This window comes from Rousettus aegyptiacus, unplaced genomic scaffold (assembly GCF_014176215.1).
Source record: "Rousettus aegyptiacus isolate mRouAeg1 unplaced genomic scaffold, mRouAeg1.p scaffold_m13_p_8, whole genome shotgun sequence".
NCBI classification, from domain to species: domain Eukaryota; kingdom Metazoa; phylum Chordata; class Mammalia; order Chiroptera; family Pteropodidae; genus Rousettus; species Rousettus aegyptiacus.
In genome coordinates this window covers 71,992,113-72,010,267 of record NW_023416311.1, presented here as the reverse complement: position 1 = coordinate 72,010,267, position 18,155 = coordinate 71,992,113, and the positions used below count along the sequence as shown (strand labels likewise).

Genomic DNA, 18,155 nt, shown 5'->3' with positions numbered 1-18,155 from the left:
CTCACCCTTTAATGTAATGATTGGCTAATTTCGATTTTAGTTAATGGTTTGCATATTAAAATTATGCAATATATATGTCTTTGAAGTTTTATTGAAATAGTTTTATGTAAATGTTGCCTTTGTTTTAAAAACATGGTCCAGATTCTCTTCCTTTTTCAAGACTTAATAAAGTTACTACTATGTAATTTTAGCATTTAGAAATGAGCTCAGCATGGCACCTGTGGTGACATAACTCTGTCACTGCTAGACAGAATGAATCAGTGTGAGAGAGGATTCTTACAGGCTGACAAATTTCTCTTTTTTCATTCTCTCTATTTGCAGAAATACAACTTGTGAAGTGACCAATAATTTGGGAAATAGATTTGCCAAGCCTAAGCCAAATCTTAGGAAGATTTTAGAGACCAACAGCTTCGATGCTCATCAGGAAGTTCCCAGTTTCTTTGTAACTAAAGAAGAAGTAGAAATTCAAAGAGGTAAATTTTATTATTGCCTTGCAAGATACAAAATTACTTTGACACAGGAAAGTGCATTAGCACTTCAAATGGAATATTCAGTTGCTAAACTTATTTTAATTTACTATTAAAAAATTTCAAACATATGAAAAGTAGAATAAGCTATAAAATAAATACCTATAAAAATTCACCAACTGGTTTCAGTGATTACTACCATTTTGCTATATTTACTTGATCAGACTTTCTTTTCATAGATATTTTTCTCTGTGTGTGTCTGTGGATAAACATGATTACTCAAGCACATATCTCTTAGGCATACATGCATGTGGCAAAAAATAAGACAGTACCCAAAAGGCATGAAATTTTAAAAAGTCACTTCTTCCCTCTCAGCCCCCTAATCCCACCTCTAGTGGTAAACTGCTCTTAACAGTTTTTGTTATAGACATCTAGAAATGTATTATACATATAAACGTGTAAATAAGGGTATATGTGTGTGTTTATCTACATATGTATATATATACATGCATGTATATTCCTTTCAGAAAGAAATAATATATGCATACTATAAACAGTTCAGCACTTTTAAAAATGTTTTAGTGAGATAATTCATATACCATACGATTCACCCATTTTATTTTATTATTTATGTATTTATTTTAAGTTTATTGGGGTAACATTGGTTAATACAATTATATAATTTTCAGGTGTACATTATAATTTAACATTCTATTGTGTGTTTACCACCCAAAGACAGTTCACCATTTTAAAGTGTACACTTCACTGGTGTTTAGTGTACTCACCAAGATTGTATTAAACCCTATGTGTAGAAGACCTGGATAGTTAGCATCTTCTTTTCTCTGTTTGGGGATTCTTATTTTCTGGGATTTCTCTTTCAACCAGCCTTTCGTTCAGTTAGTTAATTCATTACCTACTCTGGTTTGAGCACTACTCCAGAAGCTCTCTCATTATTCAGGCTTAAGTTACTTTTTCCAAATAGAAGTCATTTTCTTCCCCTTTCTGACATCATTCTTTATAGAACAGCTCCTCCCTGACACTTTTCCCAAGGTGGAATTAGCCAGACCTCATGTGTACTCACCCCTAAAACTTTTTTTGTATGTGGGTTGCTAATTATGTTGCTATTACCACAAAGTGGAGATACAGTTATTGTGACAGCTGAGAGTGAAACATGAACAGTGCAGGATTCATTAGTCATCTGTTTTACTATTCAGAAATCTCATTGGCCAGGGCCACCCTTTTGCCCTGTGGGTAGGCTCGCTTTTGGGATTAAGAAAGATTTGGAAGAGCCACTAAATAGTGATCTTTGAACAGAGAAGGTGTTTCTAATGTGGAGATTTTAGCTGTACTGTATCTTAAATGCGTTTTTTATTTTAGAAACAAAAAATGCTTCTGAAGCAACAGAATTAGAAGATAAAAACCCTGGATCAGTTACAACAGCAGAGAATACAGAGCGGAGCAGATCGGCATATGTACATGGTATTGAAGAGACCTGTATTTCTTTGCAGGAAGCAAGCCTAACTGAAAGGTAAAAGAGGAAAGCAATTCTGGGATTTGGTTTCTATTTAGTTTCAACTATAACCATAAGCTGTAAGAATTTGATAGAAAAACAGGTTCTGTTGCATTAAATACAACATAAAACTTAAAAAAAAAACATTGAATTAGTTGAACTTTAGATGAACTTTGACATATCTAGCTCTAAACACTGATTCTGTGGTTGTCCGCTTGATTTCATATACATGCTAAAACTAATACATACTAATTTCTTTTTCAGAAAGAAAGATCAAGAAAGGGAATCTCAAGAGGTTCAGCTGTTGTCAGTTGCTCCAATTGTTTCCTCCGAGATAAGGCCCCACACACTAGGTTTGGATACGGGTCTTGGTGAGAGTTCTGTTGGAGAGCCCCTGAGAAAGGACTCTAATGGAGACAGTGTGCTTACCCTTTATGTGCCAGAGGTAAAAGAATAAAATATAGCAAGTGGCGACTAGGTGTTTGTTCCTTATTTTTTAAAAAGTAAGGTATAATATAAAGTGTAAACTTCACCCATTTTAATATACGATTCTGCAAGTTTTGAGAAACATGTACTGTCATGTAACTAATACATGAACTGTTCCATCACCTCCAGAATTCTTCAGTGCCCCTTTTAAGTCACCCCCTCTTCCCACCTCCAACCCCTGGCAACCATGGATCTGTTTTTAACCTTTATAGTTTTGCCTTTGTGAGAATGTACTGTGGTAGAATTTCTATTGAGTTTTTAGTTTCTGGAGCATAGAGATAATATAGCCAATACCTAGCTTTGTTGTAAAAACTTTGAAAAAGGAAGTGTTTTGTACACAGAGATTTTCCCTCTTGCTTCTCAGCCCCTGGATCTAAGAAATTAATTCACAGAGCAAATGTTTGTTGAGATGTTATTACTACATATTCAACACTGTGAGATATGGAATCAAAGTTGTGAGAAACAGATGAATACATGAATGGTTAAACTCAGCCTGATAGGCACTATAAAAGAGAGTTTCACATACTTGAAACTAATTAAAATAAATAAATTAATTTAAAAAAGTTTCACAGGACTCAAGGAGTGGTCCTCAATGCAATTAATTCAGTGAAATCAGTCTCTGAAAGGACTAGGATCCAGGCATTAATATTTTTTTTAAAAGAGAGAGGAACATGTATTAAGAACAAGTATGAAACAACATGACATGTTCAGGGACTACAGGTAGGTATGAATGGAATATAATTGGAGAAATTGGTTAAATATGAAGTTAGATAGGTAGCCTGGAGACAGATCATAAAACGAATTTTTATGACTCACCGAAGTGTTTGGACAATATCCAAAGTTATGGCATTTTCCCCAACCCCTAACCTTTATTTTTGCTTTTTATTTTGAAATAATTACAAACTTGGGGAAAAGTTGCAGGAATCTTACATAGAACTCTGATATATCTTTTACATGAATTTTGCCTCATTTGCTTATATTTTCCACTCCTGGTCTCTGTCTCTCTTGCTCTCCATATGTATAGTTAGATACTTTTTAAAAACTAAACCATTTGAACGTCAAGTTACAGATGTGAGCTTTCATCCACAAATACTCCAGCTTGTATCTGATAAAAACAAGGATGTTCTCATACAGAGAAATGGCAGTACTCTTGTCACACTTAGTGTTATTATACTAACATTGACTTAATAGTATTATATAATAATACAGTTTCAGTCAACACTTCTATTGCATTTAGTTGCCATTTCTTCTTACTCTTTTTTAATCTAGGGTAGTTCTCTTGCCCTTTTTCCTCTTTTGTAAACTTGACATTTTAAGAGTCCAGGCTAGTCATAATCTGGATTTTTTAAATGTTTCCTCATTATTAGATTCAGGTAAAACATTTTTTTGGCAAGATTACTATATACGTGGCGGTGTTTATTCATCACATTTTATATCAGGAAACACATAATAGCAATTTGTCCCATTATTGATGATTCTGACTGATCACTTGGCTAGGATAATACCTCCATTATAACAGCATCTTTTCCATTCAGTAACTTCATTAAATGAGACCTAGCAGCCTTGTACCTGGTAGTTTTAGTATGCATTCATGATGTTTTTGACTGAGTAAATCATTGTTGGTTGCAAAATGGAAGTTTTAAGATCATAAACAGTAGAGAATCATAATCAGAATTGTATTTTAGAGAAAACAGTGTTTATGGTTTTATGGAAAACAGATTGAAAGGAGCCATGCTGGAGGTAAGGAGACCAGTTTGCCTCCATTCAGACGTCACCACTAATAGTACAATGGCTGCTATGATGAGGATAGAGAGAAGATTGAGGGGTTTGGATCTCTCTTTTTTGTTACTTCAAAAATAATTTCATAGACTGCACATATTGAAGAAGTTAGTTTGAATTCCTGTTTGTGTTTATTTAATAACAAATTTTGTGCCACCAGAAGTTTTTCAGAACACTTGAAAAATTGCATGTGCTTACATAAATTGTTGACTTTTGAAGCACTGTGTCAATTTGTCAGGAAACCTTTTTAAAAGTGAGATTTGGTCAACCTCACTCTTTCATTTTAATTTTTTTATGGCAGTGTACACCAGCTAGTATTCCAGAAGTCCAACAAGAGAATGTAATCAATCCTCAAGATTTAACAGGTATGATAATCTGCTTCAATAAAGTATGTAAAGTATCATAGAACCTAATAGTATGGTTTTTACTCCCCTCCCTTCCCCTGCCATTTGATTGGGAAAAACAAAAATAGTTTTATTTTGGGGTGGGGTCTGTGATGCCCTTAAGTTAATAAGAATTTGAAGTATTTAATGTGTAAATTTTGTTCCTCAAAATTATAAATCTTCATAGTGAATCATCATTATCCTTTATGAAATTACTTTTCTTTCTGCTGTAATTCAGGTTTTTATTGGTGATAAGTTGTCATGAGACTTTTAAGAAATGAAATAAATGAATGATTTTTGTTTTTTCATGGTTCAGCTTTTCATTACTAACTTTTAAACTTTGATAGTGAATCTAGTTGCTAATGTACATCATGATGGTGAGGATGAACAAGCATTCATTTTAACTCTGGTGGAAATTCCAACCAATGCAGTGGAAGAATTTACTGATACCGTTACACAGTTAATACCAAACCCTTTACTGCCAGCACCCATATTGGTCAAATCAGTGAATACAGAAGAAAAGGGTGACATGAGGTAATGAATGAGCTCAACTATTTTTGCTAGGAGGAAAGGTGCCTTATAAATCTAATAGTACCGATTGAAGGAGGCATTAGCCGACATTATTTGTAATTGTCCTGGAGATATGTAATAATTATATGGTAAATTAGAGAAAAAGTTGTTTATTTTTTATGTGATAAAGATGCTATTTAAATGTATAGTGTTATACTTTTGTATGAAACTTGTATATTAAGTATTTTGCAATCTGAGAAAACTTAGCAATCTGGATCACAAAATGACATCTATTAACAGTATGGTTACTTTGTAAACACTGATATATATATTTAAAATTCTGAAATGAATATACATTCACAGAAAGTTGCAAAAATAGTACAGAGAGGTAACATTTCTGCATATTCTTGATACTCATTTTAATTATTTACTGTAGAATTCTCAAGCTGAATTTTAACAGTCATTGGTTAAGATGCTTAATTGTCTATTAAACAGCTTTAGAAATTAAAGCCTTTTATATTAGGAAGACGTTTTAGATCAAAATTTAACTTTGCAAACAAGGAAAACATTTTTTATACTTCAGATTTAATTCAGTATTAGGGAAATTGTGAGTCTTTAAGTATGAATGGAGGTCAAAACTAACATTTTTTGTGGCCATGGCCATGTATATGTTACTTTCAGTTTTTTTGGTAGTATTCATTGGAATAAGTGAATCTTTAACCTCATTAGGTAACTTCTAATCTACTGATTTAATATGTATGTATTTTCTATGCAGTACGAGTTTTCCAGTAACTTCAGTTGGTCAGGATGCTGTGTGTTTATCTAATTCTGGAAGAGATGATTCTGAAAAGCCTCCTGCTAATTTGGATCTTATATCTAGGAAGAGATTTCATTGTAGGCTTGACGGAAGTGACCATGGTCCTTCTGCCAAAAAAAGTTCACTCACTTCAAGAGAAAATTGTCAAAAATACATCTCTGAGGTAAGAGACTCATTTAGCAAGTAAGATGGATATATTACAACAGATCTATTTTCTGGGATTTCCTTTAGATTCTTTATATAAAGCTAGTACTGGCACTTTTCACCATAGATAATCCAGGTTAAACTTTTTATATTTCTACTTCTACCTGTTCTTGGTGAAATTGATGGACATTAATCAGGAAACTCATTCCCAGCTCTATGTCATTAGCTAAAAATAAGACTGAACACATCATACAAATCTGGATCTTGGCCTGTACCACTTAACTGCTGTGGGCCCTTATGCAAGATACTTTACCTCTCTGATTGAGTGTCCTGTTGTATAAAATGGTGATAGTAATATCACCACCACCATTACCGTAATGCTTAAAGCTTCTCATTGCTACAAGGAATAAAACCAGAACCTCTGAGGCCCTCGATTTATTTGGCTCGTTTCTGTCTCTGGTCTTATCCTGTATGTATGTAATGTGAGTTGCAAATATTTTTTTCCCAGTTGGTTATTTGTCTTTTGGCTCTACTTTATGTGATTTTCTCATGCTTTGTTAACTTTTTAATATGAACATTTTCAAACATTTAAAGAGGTAGTATAATGTATCCCTATGTACTAATCTCCCAGTTTCAACAATTTATTAGCATTCCATGCAGACATTGTTTTGTTTTAAAAACATTTAATGACATGGAAAAAAGATCATAGTACATTACTATATGTAAATTAGGTCATCAGTTTTTAATATATCATTTAAAAAATGATACACATCAGTGTGACTAAATATATATACAAAAAGTATAATGTCTGCTGGGCTTATTTGTGATTTTGTTTTCTAAACCTTGTTTTCATATTTTAACTAAAAATTGCTTAGAAATGTTAGTTATAATTTTAAATTCTAGTATGCACATGTACTGCATTCAGATAGACATGCAAACATTTTTTTGTTTTCCTGTGATCAGATTTATCAGTCTTTGTATGTATGGCTTCTGGTGATGTTATACATTGAAAATCTGCATCGAGATTTAATATAAATTCTTCTAGATGGCATTACTGCTTTGTTTATAATATATTTTGGTGTTAGGAAGAGTAGAACCAACTTAATTTTCCCCAGATGCCTATGTAGTTGTCCTAGTACCATTTATTGAATAATTCAACTTTTCCTCATGCATTTAAAACTTCAGTTTTATCAGATATTAAATTCCCATATGTATTTGGGTATATTTCTGAACTTTAATTTCTCCTACACTAATTTACCTATTTATTCTGGAGTCAGTATTGCATTGTTTTAATTGTAGCTTTTAAATACTTTAATGTCTTTGATAGTCTCACCCCCCATACAATTTTCTTCTCTTTTGAAATTTCTCCTAATTGCTTATATGTTCTAAAGGTCATATCAATTTTAGAATTAGCTCCTGAACTTAAAAAAAAAATCCTGTTGGTATTTGTATTAGGAGCATACTACTTGACAGACTAACATAGGGAAAATTGGTGCCATAATTGTGAGGTTGAATTTTATTATCCAAAAACATGGTGTGTCTTTCCATTTGTCTAAGTCTTCTGTGTGTCTCAGTGGTATTTTAAGCTGTTCTTTATATAAATCTGGTACATTTCTTATTAGTTTATTATATGAACTTTATGTTTTTTTTGTTGTTGCTATTGTCATTTCTTTTCTATCTAGAGAGCTTACTGAATTTTCCTCATGTGCAGTAATTCTTCAGTTGATTGTCTTGGTTTATTTAAACAATCATATGCAAAAATTTTAATTTTTCTCTTCTTGTTTTTATACCTTTTATTTCTTTTTTTCTAATTATATTGACTAATGTAACTCAAAAAAATGTCAGAAAATAGTCTTACTCTTGACTTTAATGGGAATATTTCTAGTGTTTTTGAAGTGGGTTGCTGGCTTTTGGTTTACAGTAGTTATATTTTATGGTTTTAAGAAAATGTCTGTCTAGCCAATTTTAAGTTTTTTCAAGAATGAATATTATTGTACACTTTTCCTGGAAATAGAAGGCAATTTTCTTTTCAGATCTATTGAATTATATTGGTAGATTTTATAATATTGAATCATTTTGCATTCCTGAATCAAACTCTACTGGATCATGATATATTAGTCTTTTGATGTACTGCTAAGTTATGCCTTTAGTATTTCATTTGATATTTTTTGTACTGGTGTGAGACTGTTCAGTTGGTATCAGTTTTAGGCTTGATTTATAAAAGGTATTTGGAAGCTTTCTGTCTTTTGTTCTAAAATAGTTTAAATAATGGTAACAATGTCTTTTCTATAAATGTTTGGTAGAATTCCCGTAAGACATGTCTGACCCCAGAGCTTCCTGGAAAATACATGTTTTCTTTACTTAAAAAAGAAAGGAAATAAAATTAATTTTATTAGATAAATGAATTTCTAATTTTTTTTTTGTAAATTTCCTTAAAACAGGTATGTTCAAAGGAATTAATAAAGGTTTTTGAGGAAAGAGGTGAGTGAAGTACATTTTCATGTGATTACATTTTCCTGAGTACCCTTGATAATTTTTATGCATTTTGTTTAAATTTGGGATTGAAGTAGAATCTTGTTCACTTTTCTCTAAGAATCATGCTTTTATTATTATTTTTCTTCCTTGCTGACATCTTGGATTTAGCACTTTGGGAGCCATAGATGCTACTTTCTTCCTGTAATTAATAGAACACTATATGTCAACAAGATTTCCTATAAAAGCTCAATAGCTACATTTTAGGAAATAGAACGCTGGGTGTAAAGGAGTTTTTATAGGTCCTTAGTGGTACCCTGAAATTAGAAAGTGATCACTCTTTCATTTTGTTAGTTGAAGAAATATTTATAGAGAAAGATTTTTTAGGTGAAAATATACTGATATAACTATTTTGTATCTGAATGCAGAAGCTGTTATAGCTTTTAAGCGGTTATAATATTTTTAAGGGTCTAGGTAACTTTTTTATAATTTAACTTCCTGTTATTAGGGCATGTTTATGATAGTATTGTGGGCTTTTTCCTTCAAATATTGCAGTACAATTGGATGTGTTAATTTTGGTTTGTGTGCTTATCATTCATTTTCTTTTTTTTTTTTTTTTAAGGGAAGTCTTACAAGGGACAAGATATCTTCCCTACCTCAGAAAGCACACATATAACTTCAGAACCTCAGAAAGAGCAACTTGCACCAATTCTTCAGAGTATAGGATCTAAATCTCTTGATAAAATAATAGATACACATATAGAAAAGAATACACCTCAGTTACCTCAGGATGAGATGATTATGTCTGATACGGAAGAAAGAACTTGTGCAGCTTCTAAGGCTGAACAGATGGATAGCATCACTTCATCTTCAAAAACTCCTCTCTCCAGGTATCATGAGAAAATCTTTAATGTTTCTCTATCTATTTCTCTCTCAGTAGATGAATATAACCTATGTGGGACATATATATATATACACACACATGTATATATATGTGTGTGTATATATAATATAGTGTGTATATGTACATATAAAATATAATATATATATATAAAATAACTTATTCGGTACTAAGGATGACATTTTAGAAACATTTCTCTCTGTTGTTAATGTAAAGGTGGAGAAATAGAATAATGGCCGACACTTCTGTAGGACTGTTCCAGATAAATACACATTCCATATAAGAGCTTAACTTTAAGTACTGAAACTTTGACTTTTTAGATTGAATATCTTTAGAATTTAGTAATGTATACTTTCCTTTTCAGATTGTCCATGGATATTATTTTGGTAATTATTTATTCTCCCATACAGTAGCTGCCAGTGCAGATGTAGATAGTTTGACATAGGGCTAATATTCAGAAGTAGCCCTGGATGTTGTTTTATTGAAGTCCCAATTAATATGTGCATTTTTCTCCCTTGTGGCATACCAAAGAGGTAAACCATGGCTTTCTTTCTATTAGAGTAAATGTGGAATTTGAGCCCAAAGCCAGCTTCTCGCACATCATTTTCCTCATATTCCAGAAGCAAGCCTCTGGGTTATAGATAATTATTGTTAGCAACATTTAAATCATTAACATGGTGTTGGTGATTTAAGAAGGGGAGAACATGCACTAACCTCCACTCAGAGGAAAGTAGGGCAAGGACATGTGTACCTTGGAAAAGCATATTTAATAAACCTGTTTTTATTATATAAATTACTGAAAATAAAGCTCAGCAATATCTTTTTTGGTCTAAAGATGCGCTAAAAATACAACGAGGGAAACATCATGGAGTTTTGGGTTAAAACTGTTTGGGAAGCAGTGTTTTAGAACAACAGTCCGCAAATGTTTTGGTGAAAGATCATATTTTAGATTTTTTGGCCCGTATGTCTCCGTTGGAACTACTCAACACTGCATTTTTTTGTGCAGAAGCAATCATATTTAAACAGATGAGAATGGTTGTATTCCAATGAAACCTGTTTATGGAATCGGGATGGATTGCATTTAATCTATAGACCATAGTTTACTGAACTCTGCTTTAGAACCTTGCCATTCAAAGTCCTTGGAGCAACAGCATGGACATCATTAAGAACTTGTTATAGAATGCAGGCCCCACTCACACCCAGTCAGAATCATCATTTTAATAAGCTTCCCTGTGATCTCTGTGCACTTTTAAGCTTGAGAAGTACTGCTTTAGTGTAAGCTTTGACTTAGATCACAAATATATGTCATGGCATAGTGGTATCAGTATTTAGTACATGTGCTGATACCAATAATGTGACATCATGCGTGCCATTTTAGGGTTAATGGAGAGAAATTGGTTTTAAGAATGTGTCTTCCTAAAAGGGAACCGTTGTGTACTGTTTGTGTAGCCACTATGGAAAACAGTATGGTGGTTCCTTAAAAAATTAAAAATAGAACTACTTTGTGAACCAGCAATTCTGTTTCTGGGTATTTATTCGAAGAAATTCAAAACACTAATTTGAAAAGATAGATGCATCCCTATGTTCATTGCAGCATTATTTACAATAGCCAAGATATGGAAGCAACCTAAGTGTCTATTGATAGATGTTTGGATAAAGATGTGGTACATGTATTCAATGGAATATTTCTTGGCCATAAAAAATGGAATCTACCATTTGTGACAACATGGATGGACCTAGAGGGTATTATACTAGATGAAGTAAGACAGAGAAAGACAAATACCATATATAATTTCACCTCTCTATGGAATCCGAAGAACAAAATAAATGAATAGACAAAACAGAAAGAGACTCACAGATACAGAGAACAAACTGATGGTTGTCAGATGAGAGGGGAGTTGGGGGGTGGTAAAAAAGGGGATGAGATTAAGAAGTACACATTGACAGGTACAAAATAGTCATAGGAATGTAAAGTGTAGCATAGAGAATAGAGTCAATATTGTAATAACTGTATGGTGTCAGGTGGGTACTAGACTTATTGTGGAGATCACTTTGTAAGTTATATAAATGTGTAATGACTATGCTGTAACACCTGAAACATGGTATGTTGACTGTAATTTTAAAAACTAATAATTTTTAAAAAAGAAGTGTCTTCCTTGGATATTTTTGATTATCTTTATGTTTGCATTTCTAGACCTGGCAGAAGACCCCTGGGGTTTTTGTCTTTGATATGCTCAAAGAATACTTTGGAGTCTGATGAACCTATTCCAGTTCATAGTAAGAAACGCGTAAAACCTCTTTTATCTGTATCAAGACAGAATTTGAAAAGATCTGGTCTACCCTATGCAAGCCATAAAAAATTTCAAGAGTCCTCTGATCTACTTCCATCTCCAAGTGTTGTTAATACTCATTCTGAGAATATTGACAGTTCAGCTCAGGTATGTGATAACTAGTTATTTTATTATTTGTTATAGAAGGGGTTAGATATGAGACTCAACTAGAAAGAACATGGCATTTGGATGTCAGGAATTATTGCAGAGCAACTATCCATGTCCTCTCCATCATAGCTCACCATGCTGGAAGAAAATAGTGTTGAATTAGAAAGTTACAACTAGTTTAGTACAAAGCCATTGAACTACCCTTAAGTGATATGACACTTAATTGCCATTTCTATGAAGCAAAGACCCTTTTGACCTGGAAGCAAAACAAAGCAGGACCTGCTTTAGGAGAAATGGCCTGACCCCCATAAGAATTCAAGGAACAATAAAATTAGAATTAGTTTGCATGTTTTATTTCTCTGCATTCTGAAGCTGTCTGTGTAAAAAGTACCGGTATGGAAAAATCTGTGAACCTGTTTCAAAAACTTAAGAATAATATTGGGGAGGCTTATGAGCTTAACAAAGAAAAGGCTGGTGACCCTCTATTGGGTAGCATGAGACTTGAAGGAGAACTCTTTTAAAATTTATTTTTAGAATTTTAAAAATATTTAAATTATGTTTTAGTATTATCTTCTGAGACCAATATTTTATGAGTCTGTTATTATTGCTAGCTTACTTTGGAGGACAGTGTTGTAATTACTAGCTGTGTTGCAGTGCCACTTTAATCACATCCTTGCCAGCATTAGATATTAACTCTTCAAAGTAAATCTTTTCTTGTTTGGTATAATGGTAGAGGGTAGATATGTCATTTTTATTTGTTAAATTTGCATTTCTTTAGTTATTAGAGACTTGGTTTTTTCCTTTTTTGTTCCTATCTTTTGCTGATTTTGTGTTTTCTTGCTAATTTGTATGAGATCTTTGTTAAAAAAATGCCTTTCTTTTTTTGCTTCAAGTCATTTTTCTAAGTTTATTTACTTTTTAAAATTTTGGAGATTTTGTGATATGCATGCATTTTAAATGTTTAGTCTAATTTATTACTTTTTTCTTTGTAATTTCTTAAATTGCTTTTATGATTATGAAGTTTTTCTCCAGAAGCATAAAATTTTTAGTAATCAGTTTTAAAATTCATTCTGTTCATAGTTATTGACTTTGGTATATAGTGTGAGGCAAGAATCTAAGCTAAATGTTATTCTCAAATTGTTAGTTTTTGAATAATATATTCTACATTTTAAAATTCATAATCTATAAAAAAGAGTTTACAGTAAAAAGCTTCCCACATCCGTTTTTTAGCTTCCTAGTTCTTCCTTTCCACAGGTTTATAGTATTATCAGTCTTTGGTTTACTTTTCCAGACATATGTTATGTATACACAAATACAAACATTTTTCTTCTTTTTTACGTATCAATAACAAGCATACTATTCTCTTCCATGCTTTTTCATCTGAGAGTATGTTTCAGAGATCTTTGCAGAACAGTAGACAAAGAGCTTCCTGCTTCTCTCTCTTGCTTTTTTTCTTTTTAAATTTATATTAAACTTTATTTTGAGATCATTGTAGATTCGCATGCAATTGTTAGAAACAATTCAGAGAAATCCTTGTGCTGCATCCTTTATACAGTTTTCCCCAATGGTAGTATCTTGTAAACCTATGGAACAACATCACAATCAGGTTACTGACATTGCTACAGTAAAGATACAGAACAGTTCTGTCACCATGGGATCCTTTGTGTTGCGCTTCTGTAGACACCCCCACTTCCCTCTCATCCCCAATATCTCCTTCACTTCTGGCAACCTGTTCTCCCATTAAATTTGTCATTCCAAGAAAGTGATGTAGATGGCGTTTTATATACAGTTGTGTAAATGGAATCATACATTCAGAATTGGCTTCTTTTCACTCAACATAGTTCCCTAGAGAATTGTATGGTTTATTTCTTTTTATTGCTGAATAGTATTCCATAGTATCGATGTACCAGTTTTGTTTATCCATTACCCATTGAAGGACATCTGAGTTGTTTTGAATTTTTGGTTATTGTGAATAAAGCTGCTGTGAATATTTGTGTACAGGCGTGTCCAAGAGCACCATCTTTATTTTTAATGATGACATAATATTTCATTGTTTGGATGTACTATTAAGGATGTACCATTAAGTGATACTGGTCTCACATTGGTAGGCATTTCGGTTATTCCTTTTTATATGCTATGTCAATGTATTTGAATCATTTATACTTTTTCTGTGAACTATCTTTTCATATCATTGGATTTTTTAAAAAATTGGGTTATTATCTTTTTTCATATTGATTTATAGAAACTCATTAAAGAAAACCCTTTTTAATCTAGGTTGCAAATATTTTTTCCCTGTATGTCATTTGTCTTTAATTTTGTATGGACCAGTTTTTTATTTTTACTTAGATGAACATACCAACCTTTTCTTTTATGGCTTCTGGCTTTCGTGCCATTTAAAAAGACACTCCTACTCCAGGGTTATAAAAATGTTCCCATAGTATTTTATAGTAGATTTCTTAAAAATATTTTGAATTTTAATCTTTTGATTTACCTGTAATTTATTTTGGTGAGGTACAGGTCTGACTTTTTTTTTCTGAGATGGTTGTACTGAGTTGTCCAACATCATTTACTGAATAATCCAACTTTTCTCATTTTCTTTTTGAAACGTCACTTTCATCAGATACATGTGTGTTGGGGCTATTTCTAATCTTCTGTTTCATTGATACATATGTGTGTCTGTTCCTGTGCCAATACCGTGCTATCTTAATTTTTTTTGAAGATTTATGTGTGCTAATTTTTGATAGGATTGTTTTCATTTATAATGTTTCCTTTGGGTACTGTTCTGTCTCATGGGTCTGTCTTTTTATATTTGTTATTAATGTTTTCATGTATTGTTTTATTAAAATTTCATGGAAATTTAGGTGATGTAATAGATCATATATATATACCTAATTTGTATGTGTAATTAACCTGATCATGTCTAGTATATATTTGTTTATTCCAATTTTATTATTGTAACTAATGCTACAAAGGTTTTCTTATTTATAAAACTTATTATGTTTAGGAGTATTTCCTTACTATAATAGCACAGAAATGAAATTATTGGGTATGAACATATTTAAAGCTCTTAATATTTAGGCTATGTTGCTTCTCAGACAGATATCAATTTAGACTGCCACCACCAAATTTATAAATGTTACCAAATTTATAAATGTTATATTGCACACTTATTTTTATTACCTTTTTAGGTTTCTTGTGATTGTTCCTTCCCGAAAGAAGAATGTAGAAATGTTCAAAACCAGGTACTTGAAGAGGAGCCAACCACAGTCTCTGAATACTTCTTTAGTGATATCTTCATCGAAGTAGATGAAACAAAATAAGGTCTTTTTTCTTTCCTTTGTTAAGTCCAGGATTTCCAGAGTAGATTATATTAACAAAACAGTATTAAGAAAAAAGCATCACTGTCTATTTTTTTTTTAGGTCGATTTCAGTTATTTAATGAGCTTGGTTTGAAGCTTTTATAATCAGTGGAAAATATTACTGAGATTCCTTTCATTCTGGCTAATTCAGCATTTTGGAGATACAAGCAATTAAGACTGCTTTCTCAGACAGAAATAGCAACTCTTGTTTACATTTTGACTCTTCTTGTGCTGAACACAGGTGGACATTTTGGAACGTTGTGTGTGGATAAATGTCTTTATAAATCATAGTGCCGATACATTTGGAGATGGATTGTATTTAACATTTAGTGATCTACTTTTGTGAGGGTTTTTTTCTATTTGTTTGGATTTTGTTTTTGATGGTTAAGGCCTTTTCAGTTGCCTTTAAAGTATATGAAAGCAAATTGTGAAACTCCACTTTAGAAAAAGTTAGTAAAAGTTAAAAACTTTTCTATCAGCTGTTTGAGTGAAAAATATGTATTTTTCTATTTCATGTTGATGTAACATTAGTCCTAATTGAAGAACTAGTATTTAAACTTATTATTTATAAAGATAAAACATCAAGAAGCTATTTATTTTTAAATTTTTTATTTAAAAGAATATTCAGTTTTAATTATTTCATCCCTCAAATTATAGGTAAAGAAGGCATTAACAAATTTGTCTCCTTTCCCTCTTTAATTTTAAAGATATTTAAATTGATATAACTGAAAGCATTTGGATAGTGTATGTGTTTTGAATACTTTTTCTCATAGTTTAGTATATTGATTTTGTACTGTGAAATTTTTTTCTTATTTCTTGGATAATAATCTCAGGATTTATTTGTATGGGAAAAAAACCCTTAACTTCATTTAAGAGACACATTTCCATACAAAACTCTTTCTCTTTTAACACAGACATATACATACTCATACATACACATTCCTTTTTTAAAATGCAAAATATCTTGATAGCTTTTCCCTCTATTAAATTCTACTTGAGGAACACTTAGGCCTTTAAGCACAGAATATAATTGTGATGTTAAAAATAGAAAATAAGATAATAAGAACTTATTAAGTCAGTTATCAATATGAATTTAAGAGTTGTTTTTGATATTGTGATTTGTATGTGTAATTCTGTTACCCACCCAAGGAAATCTTTGGTGGTTCAAATTAAACTTGTCACAGAGATTTATTCTTGTACTTGAAAAGCCTCCTGGGTTGATAATATAGTAGGTTGGGAGTCAGAAACATTTTCCACAAAATATTTTTGAGTTTGTGAGACAGATGGCCTCTGTGGCAATAAATACTTTATTTGCCATTACAGTTGAAAACAGCCACAGGTGATACCTAAATGATGGGCACGGTCAGATTGAGCTTTTAGTTTGACCCCTACATTAGACAATACTTTTTTTTACCTTACGGTGCTGATGTCTTTATCTATGAGATATTTGTCATTGAAGTTATAAGTTGTGCCTCACAATTAAAAACTGTGTTAATTATATTATGAAAGGATCAGTGTTTCAGTTGGGGAAATATTTTAATGGCTAGATAATTGTGTTTCTGTAAGAGAAAAAAATGGTGGCCAGTTTTCAAGTTCATTAGTAAAATAGGATATGAATCAGGAAGAAGTACAGCAGTAATCCTAATTTATTAAAACAATTGATATTAGAGCACTTCTTCATTTCCTTACAGAAACTGAAATTTACAGTTTAATTTTTTTGTCATAAGGAGGATCTATAAATCTGAGCAGAAATTCTCTATAGGTATGTATTTATTTCATGTGATTAACATAATACAAAAATCATGGTAGTAAATCATAAATCACATTGCTATTTTAATGCCGTTTTTATAAAATTTTAAAGATCGCGTATTCTAAAAAGGTTTCTTTTATTTGATTAATGTTAATTTGAATGTTAGGTTGCCACAATTAAACTATTGTTTTGTTCCTGTATAATATTTTTTAACTTCATTAACGTCTGTCTCTTGTTCATCTACAGTGAATTAATTTTACGGAAGATGTAACTTCTTATTGTATAAAGAATAATTTTATCTTTGGGCATTCATTGTATTAGAGAATCAAGTCATCCAGCTAAATGACCCTACTGTTATATCCTTAAAACTGATCTTGGGAAAAGAAAAACATAATCAGTGTATTTACCTTACAAGGTGGAAAGATTTTGTCACATCTGTATTTAATCTAATTTATGTAATGATGATGTTGAGAAGAATTTGTATTATATAAATCTTAAAAGGAGAGATGATCAGAGGTCTTTGTCTTTTCTTGACTTTTCCTCCTAAATGCTTATATCTTAGCAAATATCAACATGATGGTTTAAAAGCTTAATTATTAGTAAATGATTGAGGCACAGATAAAAATATGAATATCCACTGTTTATCACCATGTTATTTGAAATAGAAGTGACCATGTATACTATCTTGCTTGAAGAAGTCTGTGACTAAAAAGCAATATCTGTCATTTGTAACTTTTCTTGTTCTAAAGAAAGCAGTTATGTTCTATAGATAAAAATTATGTAAATAAAAGTTATTTTATATTATTTTCGTGTGTCCTCAATGTTATTTAAGCAAAACTAATAATTTTTCAACTACAGCTTTTACTTACTTTCTTCCTTCCTTAAAAACATATGAGACTCATCCTTTGGAATCTTTCAGAACCACCTGCGGGTACCAATATTTGAAGATGCTCAAGTCTTAATATAAAATCACATAGTATTTGCATATAACCTATGTACATCCTCCTATACACTTTAAATCATTTCTAGATTACTTATAATTTTTAATGCATAGTAAATACTATGTAAATAGTTGTTATACTATATTGCTTAGGGAGTAATGACAAGAAAAATTGTACATGTTCAATACAATGCAACCA

General features: G+C 31.6%; 1 protein-coding gene across 9 annotated transcripts in view; it reads left to right on the top strand.

Annotated features, from left to right (window-relative positions):
* Positions 1 to 17,820, top strand: part of BDP1 (B double prime 1, subunit of RNA polymerase III transcription initiation factor IIIB) — a 75,864-nt gene extending 58,044 nt beyond the window's left edge. For 5 of the 9 annotated variants that reach the window (XM_036225407.1, XM_036225405.1, XM_036225408.1 and 2 more), the window contains exons 30-39: positions 322 to 473; positions 1,845 to 1,995; positions 2,242 to 2,422; positions 4,544 to 4,607; positions 4,973 to 5,159; positions 5,911 to 6,115; positions 8,538 to 8,577; positions 9,191 to 9,458; positions 11,664 to 11,907; positions 15,096 to 17,820. In XM_036225407.1, coding sequence (XP_036081300.1) covers positions 322 to 473; positions 1,845 to 1,995; positions 2,242 to 2,422; positions 4,544 to 4,607; positions 4,973 to 5,159; positions 5,911 to 6,115; positions 8,538 to 8,577; positions 9,191 to 9,458; positions 11,664 to 11,907; positions 15,096 to 15,227 — 1,624 coding nt within the window. In that variant the 3' untranslated portion in view covers positions 15,228 to 17,820. The remainder of the gene's footprint in view (positions 1 to 321; positions 474 to 1,844; positions 1,996 to 2,241; positions 2,423 to 4,543; positions 4,608 to 4,972; positions 5,160 to 5,910; positions 6,116 to 8,537; positions 8,578 to 9,190; positions 9,459 to 11,663; positions 11,908 to 15,095) is intronic. The other 4 variants (XR_004952410.1, XR_004952409.1, XM_036225404.1 and 1 more) reach the window with 4 other exon arrangements.
* Positions 17,821 to 18,155: the final 335 nt, after the last annotated feature.